We start from the raw sequence: 13,562 nt of genomic DNA on the forward strand, positions 1-13,562 counted from the left end.
AATAAATGCCCAGATTTAGGAAAGTGCTTTGGATGAATTGTGTCCTGTGTGTCTTGCTAATTAGCTTTGCCAAAATTTCAAAGCCGCTCAGGTTTTTCCACTTGACCTCAGACACATGTCCGTTTTCTACTATGTATGACTTTTTTTTTTCCGTGTACAGCATACCCCTAAATTCATGCGGTACTAAACTCTATCTCTCACAACGATGCTACATCACAAGTTGGATGTCAAAGAGAAAATACATATTTTGGTCCACTCCCCTACTCAATTTCCAGATGAATTTACATCATATGCCAGCGGGAGAGTCGATAGCGGAGCAATGTATTTTGGGAGCCGACGGGCAACTGCAGCGCTCATCCCCAAACACAAGCTCATAGGATCTACAGCAAGGTGAGGGAAAGACGATGCACTTTAATCCTGCGTATCTCCCTGAGACGGCACAACGCTGCGCTACCCCATCGAGGAAAACACAGCGCGAGAGGTTGTAAGGCAACGCAAACAGCGTCGACCACTTTGATGCCATCGTGACAGCGATGACTGAGCCAAAGCGCTTTGGCGCCGTACGTCTTTGTACCACTGCTGCCATTCGCGATGAAGTCACAACGGCAGAGAAAGGACGGAAATGGATGAGAGGAATTGGTGCAAAAGCTGAGCTTGTTGTTTCGAGTCTGCAAAGCTCCTGATATGACCACGCTCAACAATTCCTCCAGGATAAGACCGGCATCCTGAAAATCCCCCATCTTTTTTGTCACAGATAGGCTACGCTTAGCTTAATACTGCAGTCTGATAATGCCTGTTATAAGCTTACTTGGAGGTCTTTCTCATCATAAGCTGAGACAGCGAGGCTCTTAACTGTGACATATTATCTGAACGGACCACAGAAGGGAAATCGCGTTCAGATAATCCACCGTCTTCTGTAGGACTCCTCCTGTCTTATGAAATCGCGTGACAAGAGAGAAATCTTAGCAAGGGCAAGTGGTCTTGAAAAGCAACACATTATGAATTACGTCAAGTAAAATTTTGAAGTCAACGGGAGCTCTCTAATGATTTACAGTTTGCGTTTGCCAGAGCATGATGAATGGTCGAGCTGGCTGAGCTAAAGAGTCGGAATGTAACCATCCATGCATCCATCCATCAATCCATTTTCTCATCCGCTTATCCTCAAAATGCAACCATTGCATTTGTTTTACTTTTTATCTGGTGCAGATTTTTACAGCTTTTTGATTGTTTTCTTTTTCTCTTTATCGTTTTTGTGTCGATTGGGATACAGTGTTATTTTGTAACATGTCAGGTTAACTCTGCAACGTAATTTCACTAACTGTATTGAGATGGTGAAAATGTTTCTCGATTTGGTTGCAACTTGTTTATAAGAAGTGATGGTGGGTCCTGAAGGCAGAACAGCTGAGAACCGTCGTCATACTTTACGACACGCTACCCCTTCTCTCGCAAAGAAAAATAAATTCAATCCTCTTGCTGAGAACCAAAATAAAATTTTTTGTAGTTGACGCAATCATGTAGGTCAACGAGTCTCTGAAACACCAACAAATGCCCTTGAAGACAAAAAATAAATAAACTTGAGTCTCCACTGGAAGAAGTTTTTCAGCTCTTGCCATTAGTCATCTGCCAACAAGTATTATTTATTGTGTCAACAGTGCCCCATCGTTTTATTTTCAATTTTTCAACATTGAGGACATTGTTTCTGCCGTCACCGCGGTCCTGTTGCTCTGCACCGCACCTAACGGAGCGTTCGTCCTTAGGTCGTATTCGGTCACCTGGTTCCCCCCCCTTCCTCACTCTCCCATCCTTGCCCTCGCTCTTCCTCTCCCCACCGCTTCGGCTTTCTGTGCTATAGCTGACAAGTGAAGCCCTATAGTGGAGACACGTTTGCTTCAGGGAACAGGCGTCGAGAAAAAAATGAGTAAGATGAAGCGGTTTTGGCCAAGGAATTCTTTGCATCTCAATGCATGTCTTTTGGATCACTTTATCTGGTCTCTTTCAACTTTTGAAGATCCAAAATGAAAATATTATGATTCACATTCGCAAGTATATTCAACGGAATATATTACATATACTGTATATTGTATTGATCCAAAGTTATGCACGTTAACTGATTTATTTTGCCAATATTGTCCCATTTCGAATTTGATGCCAAGCAAGTCATCAAGAATGGGAAAGAATTCCACTTCAAGCTTCATAAATTGGCATGCTCAGCTCCCAGACGCTTCTTGCAAGTTGTTAAAAGGAAAGGTGATGTAGCGCAGTGGGAAACATGCCCATGTGCCAGCTTTTTTGGAATATGTTGCAGGCATCAAGTTCAGTGAGTATATATTTGAAGAGAGAAAAAAAAAGAGAGAAAAAAATAGTCCAGATGTTTGAACATGGGGCGGCACGGTGGACAACTTGTTAGCACGTCCGCCTCGCAGTATAAAGGTTGTGCGTTCGAACCCCCCCACCCCCCTTTCTGTGTGGAGTTTGCACGTTCTCCTCGTGCGTGTGTGGGTTTCATCCGGGTACTCCGGTTTTCTCCCACATTCCAAAAACATGCACGGCACCGTTAAATGATCACACTAAATGATCTTTTGGTGTGATTGTGAGTGCAAATGGTTGTTTGTCTAATTGCGCGCTGTGATTGGGTGGCAATGAGTTCAGGGTGGACCCCCGCCTACTGCCCCAAGAGCGCAAAGCCTTTTACTATTCTAAGGAATAGAAAGCTGCTTAATAATGCAACTGCCTAAAAGCATCCTAAGTAGTCAAACTAGCAGTGTCCTCAACGGATAAATGGCATTTTGAGTGGATTGAGTTGCATGTCAAAAATTCTTAGATTGCCTTTAAAATATCCTAATAACAAGTGTATCTACTTCAAAACTTTTAAGAAGGAAATAGGAATGGCACTCATCAGAGCACAGGCTGCCACCAAGACTCAGCAGCCCTAATTTAGATAAATACCAAATTTTACACTTTCAAAGATATCCGTCTCCTGCACATCAATGAATCTCTTCATTAATATTCATGCATAAATAACATGGTCTAAAAAAAAAAAAACGCCCCACACAGGGGAATACACTTACTAAATATGTGTGTGGTCTTGCTAATTAAAAACCAAAACAAAGAAAATCGCTTTTGATCAATTTCCATTTCAGATCTTCAGGTGGTCGTAATGAACATGACAAAAAAAATAAAAAAATAAAAAATATGGAAAAAAACCATTAAATTACAGTTGAATTCTACATTTCCTGCAATGATATATTAACAGTTATCTCAGGATCTTAGGGCTGGGCGGAAATAAAAATAAAGAGCAGTCAAGCGTGAGCGTTTTTAATATATATCCTCACATCTATTACGGGCCATCGGAGAAACCGAAATGGCCCACTCTCCACGCCTTCACAATGTTTTTGTTTTGTTTTTTTGAAAATAATTAGCGAGACAGTTAAGTTTTGGTAATGGCGTATGCTACAAAGAGGACAGAAAACATCTCCCTGGCAAAGGTAAAAATGCAATTCTCATAGGCATGTGGTGGTATTGTCTGGTTTACAATGTGACCGTTTAATGTGAAATCAGGACATTTCAAAATCAGTTTGGGAGCAGCTAATTGCTGCTTCTCCCTTTCAGCAGCACCACAAAATAAATGTTTTGATCATGTTGGACAAGATGCCTTGTGCTGTATTGCCATGCATAATGACTCGGTAAATGTAAATGAGAGGCCGTGAACTGGACTGTGATGTCACGGATAAGAGGTTAATCTAAGTTACAGCTCTGAGATGAATGTTGTGATGGCTGTGCTCGTCTGGGGCAGAATCAATCACGGGTAATCACCACGCAATCCATTGAGGTTAAGGGTTCTGCCGGACTTGCGAGTGCCTCACTGCGGAGTCACACAGGGCAAAGATAGCCTTGCAAGATCAGGGTGGCTGCACTCATCAGGGCAAGACATTTGAGCTCGCCTGCATCTATTTTACTTCTATTTGGGACTCAATGCAAATTCAATTTATTGCTATTCCATTAACTCATTCACTCCCAATGACGTTTTTAAACGTCTTTTCAGACTTGGTCTAGAATTGGCTGGTACTGAATGAGTTAAGAACATTTTCAGCACTGCGCTAATGAGTTGTTATCGGCACATTTTTTCCGATACTGTATTCTGTACAATCAATTCGCTGTACTATTATTACAGTACTGTTAGAAAACTAAAATTGTGAAATTGCTCATATAGGAGGAATTTCGTGTGACCTAGCCATGGACAACAATTTACAGTAAATTCTCACATCCATTATACTTGTCGAGATTACCGAAGCATGTATGGCAGAACCATTACCAAGAGGAAGAAAAAGTAAAGGTAACTGATCGATAGATGAAATGCCTAGCTAGACCCGAAATGGTGTTGAATCGTGAGTCAATGTATCCCATTGGGCATTTTTGGACAGTGAGTTTTTTTGCATTTTCAAAGTAACAACTGTTTGGAAGAGTAGGTACCATGAGTGTGCATGGGAGGGAGTGTGTAGGGTGGCGTGGGGGTCGTAACAGCTTAATAGAGGCGTAAATACCCCACAAATTAAAATTAAAAAATAAAAGTCAACCTCTATTTCACGGAAATTCACTCAATGGGGAGCTTGGAACGTATCACCTGCCAAAAGTGAAGGAACCCTGTTCCTGAAAACACTCAGTTTAGTAGTACTGTGCCACAACTTTTTACATGCAGACAAACTATGCTCAAATTTTATTTCAAACAATTATTTTGAAATGTTTTACGACTGCAAAAGTTTGATCGATTAAATTGAATTACCCGTACATTTTATTGTAGCATGCTGAAATATCCACAGCCATTTTCCATTATAATTTATTAGTCATATTTTCTTTTCTGAATCTCTCTTCCCTCATGCGGGCTTGTTTAAGTTATCAAATATGGTGACATAACGCCACAAAGAGAAACAACACTGACTAATTTTGCATTTGTAGGCATGCACTGTATGCGTTCAATGCTGTTTGAATATGTTTTACAAGCAAACAACAGATACTTGGGAGAGCAACCATAGCAACAAGACACAAGCGATCATCTTGCATCAGCACAGCAAGAAAGGTGTTTCTAGATGTGCTCCTTGACCCCCTTTACAGAAGGACAAAGAAAAAAAAAGCAAGTAGCTACTGACATGGTCGTAGGACAAGGGGCACAATAGACTCTGTCAGTCAACGATCTGGAGAGGAAAGCAAAATGTACAAGCTGTTCTAATAGGGGAGCACACCAGGAATAAGTGGAGTTTACAGCAGTCAAGGTTGAAATTTGCCATCTTCTAACTATGTGTGTGTGTGTATATATATATATATATATATATATATATATATATACCTGTATATATATATACACATACATACCGGTACTTTTTTTTGTGTGAACAAAATCACAAAACTATGTAAATCTGCTAATATTATTTCAATCTTGTATCAGTCTTTGCCTTCGAGGACTGAGTGCATTAGATTGGATTGAACGGTTTCTGGGATTGTCAGCACTGAAAAAATGTAGCTATTCTCTGCAAGATTTGGGAATGATAGTTGGGGATTTAATGGCCTGCTCACTGCCATCATTAAATACCATGTGAGAAATGCCTCATTGACCACATATTGCAGCTGCAACTTCAGCTACATGCAGAAAAAAAAACAGAGTCTTGCAACAAATGTTCAGATGTCTACAAGTGAGAACTCCAACAAGCCATCCTAAATACTAAGAAGACATATGTAAATGTACCACAGGAAGAATTCCATAACAGCATCTAAAATAACCAGTCATAGCTGCATGAAATGCAACACGCAGCTCCTAAAATTAATTATTCAATCACTATTTTGTTTGGATAATTTTTATACCAAGTGTAGTGGTGTGTGCGTGTGTGTGTGCGCGCACAGTGACCACACGAATGTGTGGAATCTTTCGCATGATTTTCTGCGCATCCCATCATCAGTATTTATTACAACAACAATGCCAACTTTGATTATACCACACAGATGCTGTAGATGTATAGTTATGTTTATCAAAAACGTTTTGTTTGGAAGTTTTTTTTTGTGGAGTACCGATTTGAATTCAGATGAAAGCAGCACTACATAAGTCATTAATATCACAATTAAGAAAACCGCTGGGTAATTTGGACTCGCAAGGAAAAAGCAACATTAAACGCAATCACCCTAATTGAATTGTATAGAAATACATATTTTTCGGTTTTATCTGTGCTTGCCGCAAGTGCTCTCAGACATAAAACTGTGACTCTACTCACTGTAGAGGAGGGTGCCTTGTGTAGATCGAGTTTTCACAGTCAAATGGAGAATAACGGTGGTGTCCTTGACAGGGGGCGGTGCATTCTTGCCGGTGTCCGAGGACTGAGGAATGGATGTCACGGGTTGCAGCTCCAAATAGGATGTGCCATCAAAAGATGGCATGTACACTTTGGACTCTGGAAAAAAAAAATCCTTTATATAGCAGGAAACGTGTTAGAATTTTCTGAAGAACACTGTAATCAATCACTCATTGGCAACACCAATTGTACTGTATATCGTATCACACTCCAATAATGCTAGGACCACTGGGGAAAAAAAATCTGCCTTTACAAAAATAACAAGTCATAGAGGTATAACTTTAATGATGTCGTACCACACTTGTACTTGTCTATGATGTAGTTCTGCTTCTAATCCTGGACCCTCACATTAGAAACTCCTGTCAGTATGCCAGTGAAAATTTTCATCCATCCGGGTGATTTCATTCTTGGGGCACTAAATTCATATCAACTGGACCTCTTTTATCGCTGGGGTTACGTTCCAAAAAGAACCTCTGATAAGTGATATCCGTGAAGTAGTCATCAATTATGACACATACAATACTGTATTGAATGACAACATAGATTCAACCTTTTTTCGGGCCAAACATTTCGAAAAAATAAACTGCAGGAAAAAAAAAATCATAGATACAGTGAAGCCGTGAATGATGAATCGTGTTACAGCGAGCGATTACTGTATCCCAATTGTCCAAGAGGATGTTTGGCCTCTCATCCAAGCAGGCTTCCATCACTTCATACGCATTGCCTATGAACATTTCATGTTAATACAGATCTCATTTGGTAGTGCTGGTGTACCGAATGCTGTTGGCAGCAGGTGTATAGTTTAAGTGACGCCCAGCAAAGTTGTCAGGCTTCTACCTTTGCTGCGCTGACAGTTTGCTTATTAGCGGCAAGCAATGCTCTGTCAGAGCTACGCGGGGTTGTTATTTCCCCCTGATGACAAAGGGTATGACTTGAAGGGGAGCTGAAGGAGGTGCTCACTCAGGTCATCAACTCCACAAGACAGTGATGACATTGTACACCTGGTAGAGTGTTTGAGAGCTTGCTGCGCAGCAACGGATTGAAAAAAAGGCCAGCTTCAGCTCAGGGAGTTCTAACCTCAGTGTCCGACATGAAGCAAATGTTAGATGACAGCGTATGATATAATGCAGTGTTTTTTTTTTTAAATGACAAAAAATAGGCCAACAACTACTGAAACTAAACAAAACAATTCTTTTTATTTTTTTTCAATTTAGATCTCTTCCATACAACAGTGATAATTGTTATTGTTGTCTTAATTCATGATAAAGCAACTGAAATAAAAAAAAAAAAGAAATTGCACAGCCAACCATTTGTCATGGTCTTATTGCTGTTGGAGCAGAGACCTCTGCGACCCAACAGAGCAAAAAACAAACAAACAAAAAAAAAGACATAAATAAATAAATAAATAAATAAAAAGGGGGTTCTAGTTTTGTGACCAGTGTCGATCTGGCAAGAGGGATGTTTGCCATGGGTGTGGATACAGTCAACTTCAATGATGTTCGATCATAGGGGCGCTTCTCATTCCCTTTAAATGTGATGCACTAGTCCTGACAGCTTGGACATGGCGGAGCGCAGACAACCACCTTTTTCTGAAGAAGAAACTGATTTACCACAAGCAGGCTTCCAACAGATACATGATGCAAATTTGGCTTGGGAGAAGATCACAAATAGCTCACTCACTATTCTAAGTACAACAGAGCAAAAGAGACAATACATATACAGTACCTTGAAATCAGTTAAATTGAGCGCTCATTTCAAGATTATCACCTTCTTGTCTCTGCACCATCATTGTGTTAATATCTCATTTGTGTTTAGGGAGAGTACACGATTTCGTTTTCTTTTTACACTTGTTTGACGATTATTAAGAATGTTAATGGCCTTCCCCGCTGGACAATTAAATAGTGCTGAAAGTGTAAAACTGTGAGGTGCTTGTCACATAATCTGAAAAACAAAAGAACCACTTTCATGATGTTTTCCATTTTTAATACATGAAAAGTGACAATTCAAAGCAACTGCCAGTCAGGCAGGCTTCTGTGTTGGGGATTTTATGTGCACATTTGGGATCTTAACGTCTGGCTCTCGAATGTTAGAACCCTGCATCCCATTACGTTCATCTCAGTCTGTTTCTTTGTGGATGATTAACAGTACAATACCAAGAAGCCAAAAATACGGTCATGCCAGTCAGAGTTTTACGCTCCTGATAAATTGTTTCTTCAAAGATGAGGTGGCTGGTCTGGGATCTACTCAAAGACATTGTCTCAACTCTGCAAGTAGTCAATTGAAAGCGATGTAATCACAGGATTAGTTGGGGACTAAATGGCTTTGAGGAAAAGATGTAGTCATAAAAGACAAAACCACCGAGGTGGGAAATTATTCAGTCTGTATTGATTATGACCACCTTCTACGGCTCATTACCTGATGTCCTTATTTCTTGAATTTCTGAAGGTCTGATGTAGGATGTTGGCTGAGAGGGGATCATTCAAATGAAAGGCGATTGCGGGTTTGTCCCATTTATGTCTTTTCAAAAAGTTCTACCTTATTTGGAGGTTATTTCAAAAAAAATACACGGTCACTTGAGCTATTCTGTGTCATGCATTAATGTAACCTATTTTCAAAATATGTAGGACATTTCTAGCCTTTTCTTTCTTATGTCATTGAAGAACCTAAGAAAAGTAGGTACGCACTTCAGGTTTGAAAAACATTAGAGTATGGAGCAAGCTGGATGCAACACCAAAAGAATTCTAAACTATAAAGAGTTGATTTGGGAATATGAAAGCTCCAGTAGCGTTTCAATATGTGTTGAAAAAAACAAAGAGAAAGCAGCTGTGCAGTGTGGTTTTGCTGGCCTATGCTAGCTTTGGCACAATATGCTTTTCGGTAACTTCGCCGATGAAGACAACATTTTAAGAGACCGATGAGAATATGAGCATACTGTATGTTTCGGCACATGACACATAACGTATTGATACCATTTTGATTTAACATTGGTGTAGGCAGCCTATGCCCATGTCCCCCGGATGTAAGCATCAAAAGGTTACAGGATGCAAGTCAGCAAAAGTCAATGTCATTAGTTTTATGCCAAGATGACATCTGGCGAAACAACAAAGAGCAGCGATGACTTTGTTTCTTCTTCTCTTGTGGCTATCGCTTAATTTAACAGGATGTGAGGACAAGGTTGTCAGTGAGTAAAGCTGCCATGGCGACACACGTGCAAAGGCATGTGTCAGCATGTAAACAGCCGTCGGAGTTCTTCCACAGGCCATCGCGAGCGGGGACTGCTAAGCACAGCAGTGGATGAGTGCTCATATGAGATTGGAATGCGTTGAACCTGAGAGACTGCATGGAATGCTTTTGAGAAGGAACAATTCTGACAAAGTCAGCAGAAATTAATCAGAAGGCCCACCGCTGGTCTTTAGAGGGAAGCTTCGCGGGTCTGAGAATTTGTTGGATAAGCAAGAACTTTCTTTCTGGCAGGGTGAGGAAAATGGCGCTGTTCAACACGATATAAAAGTTACATCGACATTTTTGTGTGAAGCGAAAAATTTGGATATAATTATCATTACCATTAAATCCTATAAATCTTTCCTTTATGACGAGCACAGTAACACAACATGGCTGAGGCAAAATGCTTTCACTCAACAATCCAAAACTGCCCGACGTCATTTTAGTGTGCAGTTAAGTGTGTGCGAATTCTGAAAACAACTCTGTGAAGAAATATAATTGCAGATGCTTGTGCGAACCAATGATGAGCAGTGATCTTTTTGCTCATCTAAAGGACCCCTAAAACAGGGAACAATCTCCTCAATATACAATCATCATGATGTTGAAGCTATTATTTGGGGTCTAATGTATAATTATTGACGAAATACCCTAGAGAAATTATCGGTTGTACATATCGTACGAATCATTTTTGGAAAGGCAGAATGCATCTCTTGTTGATTCATTTCTTGTATGATGCTTTTCCTCCTCTTTTAAATCAAACCTAGTCAATTGTGGCGTTCAAAGAAGTATTTTTGAAGGGAACGGTTGAGAGTTTGGGTTGAATGGTGAGCAAGTGCCGCAAGGTCGCATTCTCATTCAGGAATGGTTCAAGCTGATTATATGGATCTTTCATTTCATTAATCATTTCGTGAATAATTCACATCACTCAACATTTCAAATGCAGCGGACTCTATTCCGCTTCGATGTGAAACCTATTACCCAAAGAGGCTCAGCATATATTAACACACAGTACTAGCTGTCTGTCTCTCCGAAGATACCACTGCTGAGGTCACAATAATGTAGCTTTACAAGTTTCTTTTTACCGAGTGGGTAAAATCGGAAACTCTCAGCTCACAAAAATAAGCAAACAAATTTCTGGCGCACCTGCTGCCAATCTGTAATTAATAGATTCAGTATTTAAGGACTCCTCCGCCATACACCTGTTGTGGGAGTATTGTCTATTGCATTGCTGTTTCGATGTTCTTTGACTAGTTGGCTTTTGACCTCGTCGTGATTTCGCGTTGTATTTCTCGGTACCCATTATAGAGTAAGTACTGGTTTGTTTTGGTGATTTGGCTTTCGTGCGTGTATTTGTGATACATTGTTTTTCGTTTGTATTTACGGTCTTTATTTTTCTTCCTTGCTCTTTTGTGCAAGCGCTTTTTGTTACTCGTTTGGATTTGCCTTCTAGTCCTTATTGTGGACCAGCGCTTTATGTTCTCTCCTTATTCGGTGCGATTGATACATTAAACTATTTTTTCCTACGTAGACCTTGTTTTCGTCTACGCTTTTTGGATCCCCCCTAAACTCGGTTTATCCGAGACTTAACAGCATGTTCTCCCCGGGCCTGGGTGGGTTTTCTCCGGGTACTCCAGTTTCCTCCCACATTCCAAAAACATGCATGGCCGGCTGATTGAATACTCTAAATTTTCCCCAGGTGTGGGTGCGAGCCCAGATTATTGTTCGTCTCTGTGTGCCCTGCGATTGGTTGGCAACCGGTTCAGGGTGTCCCTCGCCTACTGCCCGAAAACAGCTGGGATATGCTCCACCCCCCGCAACCCTTGTGAGGATTAAGCGGATCAGAAAATGGATGGATGGATGGATGGATACACACACACACACACACACACACACACACATTACAATACCTTTCTCACAAAATGTTCCAGTAAAATGAAGCGGGCAGAGGCAGGAAGGCGTTTCGTTGGCAGGGTGTTTCAGCTCATGACACGTTCCCCCATTGAGGCACACATCATCACCACAAATTCCATGCTGGGAGCGTTTTGCTGCTTGAGCGGGAGCTCCGGTTGTGTTGACACTGTTGGTCAGTCACGTGAAAAGGAGTCATCTTGATGGGCAGCATGCAAACGTGTCACGGTTAGTGGAAAAACACATTCAAATCCATCCATTTTCACTTAAGTGCATACTAAAATGTAATAGACATCAATGTAATTTTTGTCACATGATCAAAGTTTGAAAATACATACAAATTTAAAAAAAACGTTCTTTCTTCGTTTTAGAAATCGATTCACCGAGTGACAACAACTGATGTGTGAAAATACTTTACCTGCATGTGCCAATGTTGCTGCTGGTGATCGCATCAGATGTGTGCAAACCTCTGACTTGGTTAAATTCAAGGATTTCAATGCAGCCGGTATAGTTGTAGAAAGGCCTTGCAGTCTAAAAGGGAGTTGGGGGAGAAGTCAATTATTTTTTTCTCTCCTGTTTTTGTGGCAACGTATACTCTTTAGTATGACCTATTTGCAACAACAGCTTTCAGTCCTTCAGAAGTGACGGCACTATCAATGGGAGTTTATTTTTTTGTTCAGGCATTACTCAATGATTTAAACATCTTTTTTCTTCTAACACCAAACAGCCATTTCGATTTTTTTTTGTCTATACTGTACTCGTTCAGACCAGCATATTGTATGTACCATAGTTTTCAACTACTCTGGGATTAGTGCAGTAATGGGAGCAGGTGTGTAATATTCAAAGAACAAAATGTTGCTTTCACAGTGCAGTGATCACATGTAATTGATGCATTCTTATGTTATTCCAAGGATCTTTCCTTGGCGACACATGAGTGTTTTTCAAATCTTACCTGAGTGGCCAAGTACCGTTGTGGCAGACCGCCAATGAAGAAGTGGTTTGTTCTTTGCATCACGTGTTCCAACCTCAAATTACTTGCTGCACTTTTGATTTTTTCATGGCCGGAAAGAAATATTTCCGCCTCACAAGGAGCCAGGTGTTGTCTAATAAGAAGTGAGACACATAACGGCAATTATGGAGGTGGTGACACTGACAACCTTGTAAGTCCACTCCAACTCCTTCCAAACACGTACTTCTTCAGACGACAGACATCACCTTTGTTTGAAAGAAATGCTGAACAAGAGCAGATTCTTGTTGATTATTTTTGGTCAAGAAACAAATGTTTTTTTGCAGATAATAGATTAGGTATGTTTCACCAAGTCTGATCCATACTTCCAGCTTGAAAAATGGTGCAAATAATTCTAATTCAAATGTTCAAATCGTTTCACCGTGCTACTCATCCCTACTAGCTCAGAGGAAGATGGCCAGGACATTTGTGTAAGTATCCATTTGTCGTTGGATGTTTTACTTCAGACTGTTTACACATAAACAAAAAGGCCATTGATATTTGACTTTTGGGTGATATTTCAGGATGAACCAAAGATGCACTGTAACCTTTATAAGTAAACTTAATTTGACCTTTAAATGCTGATTTTGAATGCAAATTCATTGGTCCAATATTAATTTAAGTTTTGAATGGCTCGTAAAGCCATTCAGAAATAATGAGTTGAAACTGTACAAGATGGCAAAAGGGGACATCCTTATGATGCTTTGGAAGAGCCCTGTGGACCATGGTTATGTTCTAATTTAGTTGAACTCTCTTCCCTAATAAAGTTAGCATAACAGGTTATAATTTGCTGTGGAACCAGTGTTGTTTTTTTCTTTTTCTTTACATCACAAAACAGGTCTCAACAGGAGCTTGTAGACTTAATCTTCAATATTTTTGGTGCTAAACATTTCAAATAAAAGTCAAAATGTGACAAAGCAGGTTGTTATGGGATCACAGTATCTTCAACAACGTCAACCGAACCCTAACCCCAGCAGCTATCTTTTATTCTCCAAAAACAAATGTCCACTTGAAACTACACAGGGGACCAGATAATTACATCGGTGCCGATTCAGCATGAACCATCAGTCGCTTGAGTGTACTCAGACCAC

The 13,562-nt window shown here is 40.3% G+C and overlaps 1 protein-coding gene across 1 annotated transcript in view; it reads right to left on the bottom strand.

Moving 5' to 3' along the window:
- eys (EGF-like photoreceptor maintenance factor) overlaps window positions 1–13,562 on the bottom strand; it is a 141,193-nt gene that overhangs the window by 39,881 nt on the left and 87,750 nt on the right. Inside the window, exons 35-38 of the mRNA XM_086122554.1 lie at window positions 12,418–12,568; window positions 11,884–11,996; window positions 11,465–11,634; window positions 6,258–6,434 (exon numbers count right to left, since the gene is read on the bottom strand). Of these exons, the coding sequence (XP_085978680.1) occupies window positions 6,258–6,434; window positions 11,465–11,634; window positions 11,884–11,996; window positions 12,418–12,568 (611 nt within the window). The remainder of the gene's footprint in view (window positions 1–6,257; window positions 6,435–11,464; window positions 11,635–11,883; window positions 11,997–12,417; window positions 12,569–13,562) is intronic.

The sequence above is a fragment of the Hippocampus guttulatus genome, chromosome 10, assembly GCF_054856545.1.
Source record: "Hippocampus guttulatus isolate MCC_2025c chromosome 10, RoL_Hgut_1.0, whole genome shotgun sequence".
Lineage (NCBI taxonomy): Eukaryota > Metazoa > Chordata > Actinopteri > Syngnathiformes > Syngnathidae > Hippocampus > Hippocampus guttulatus.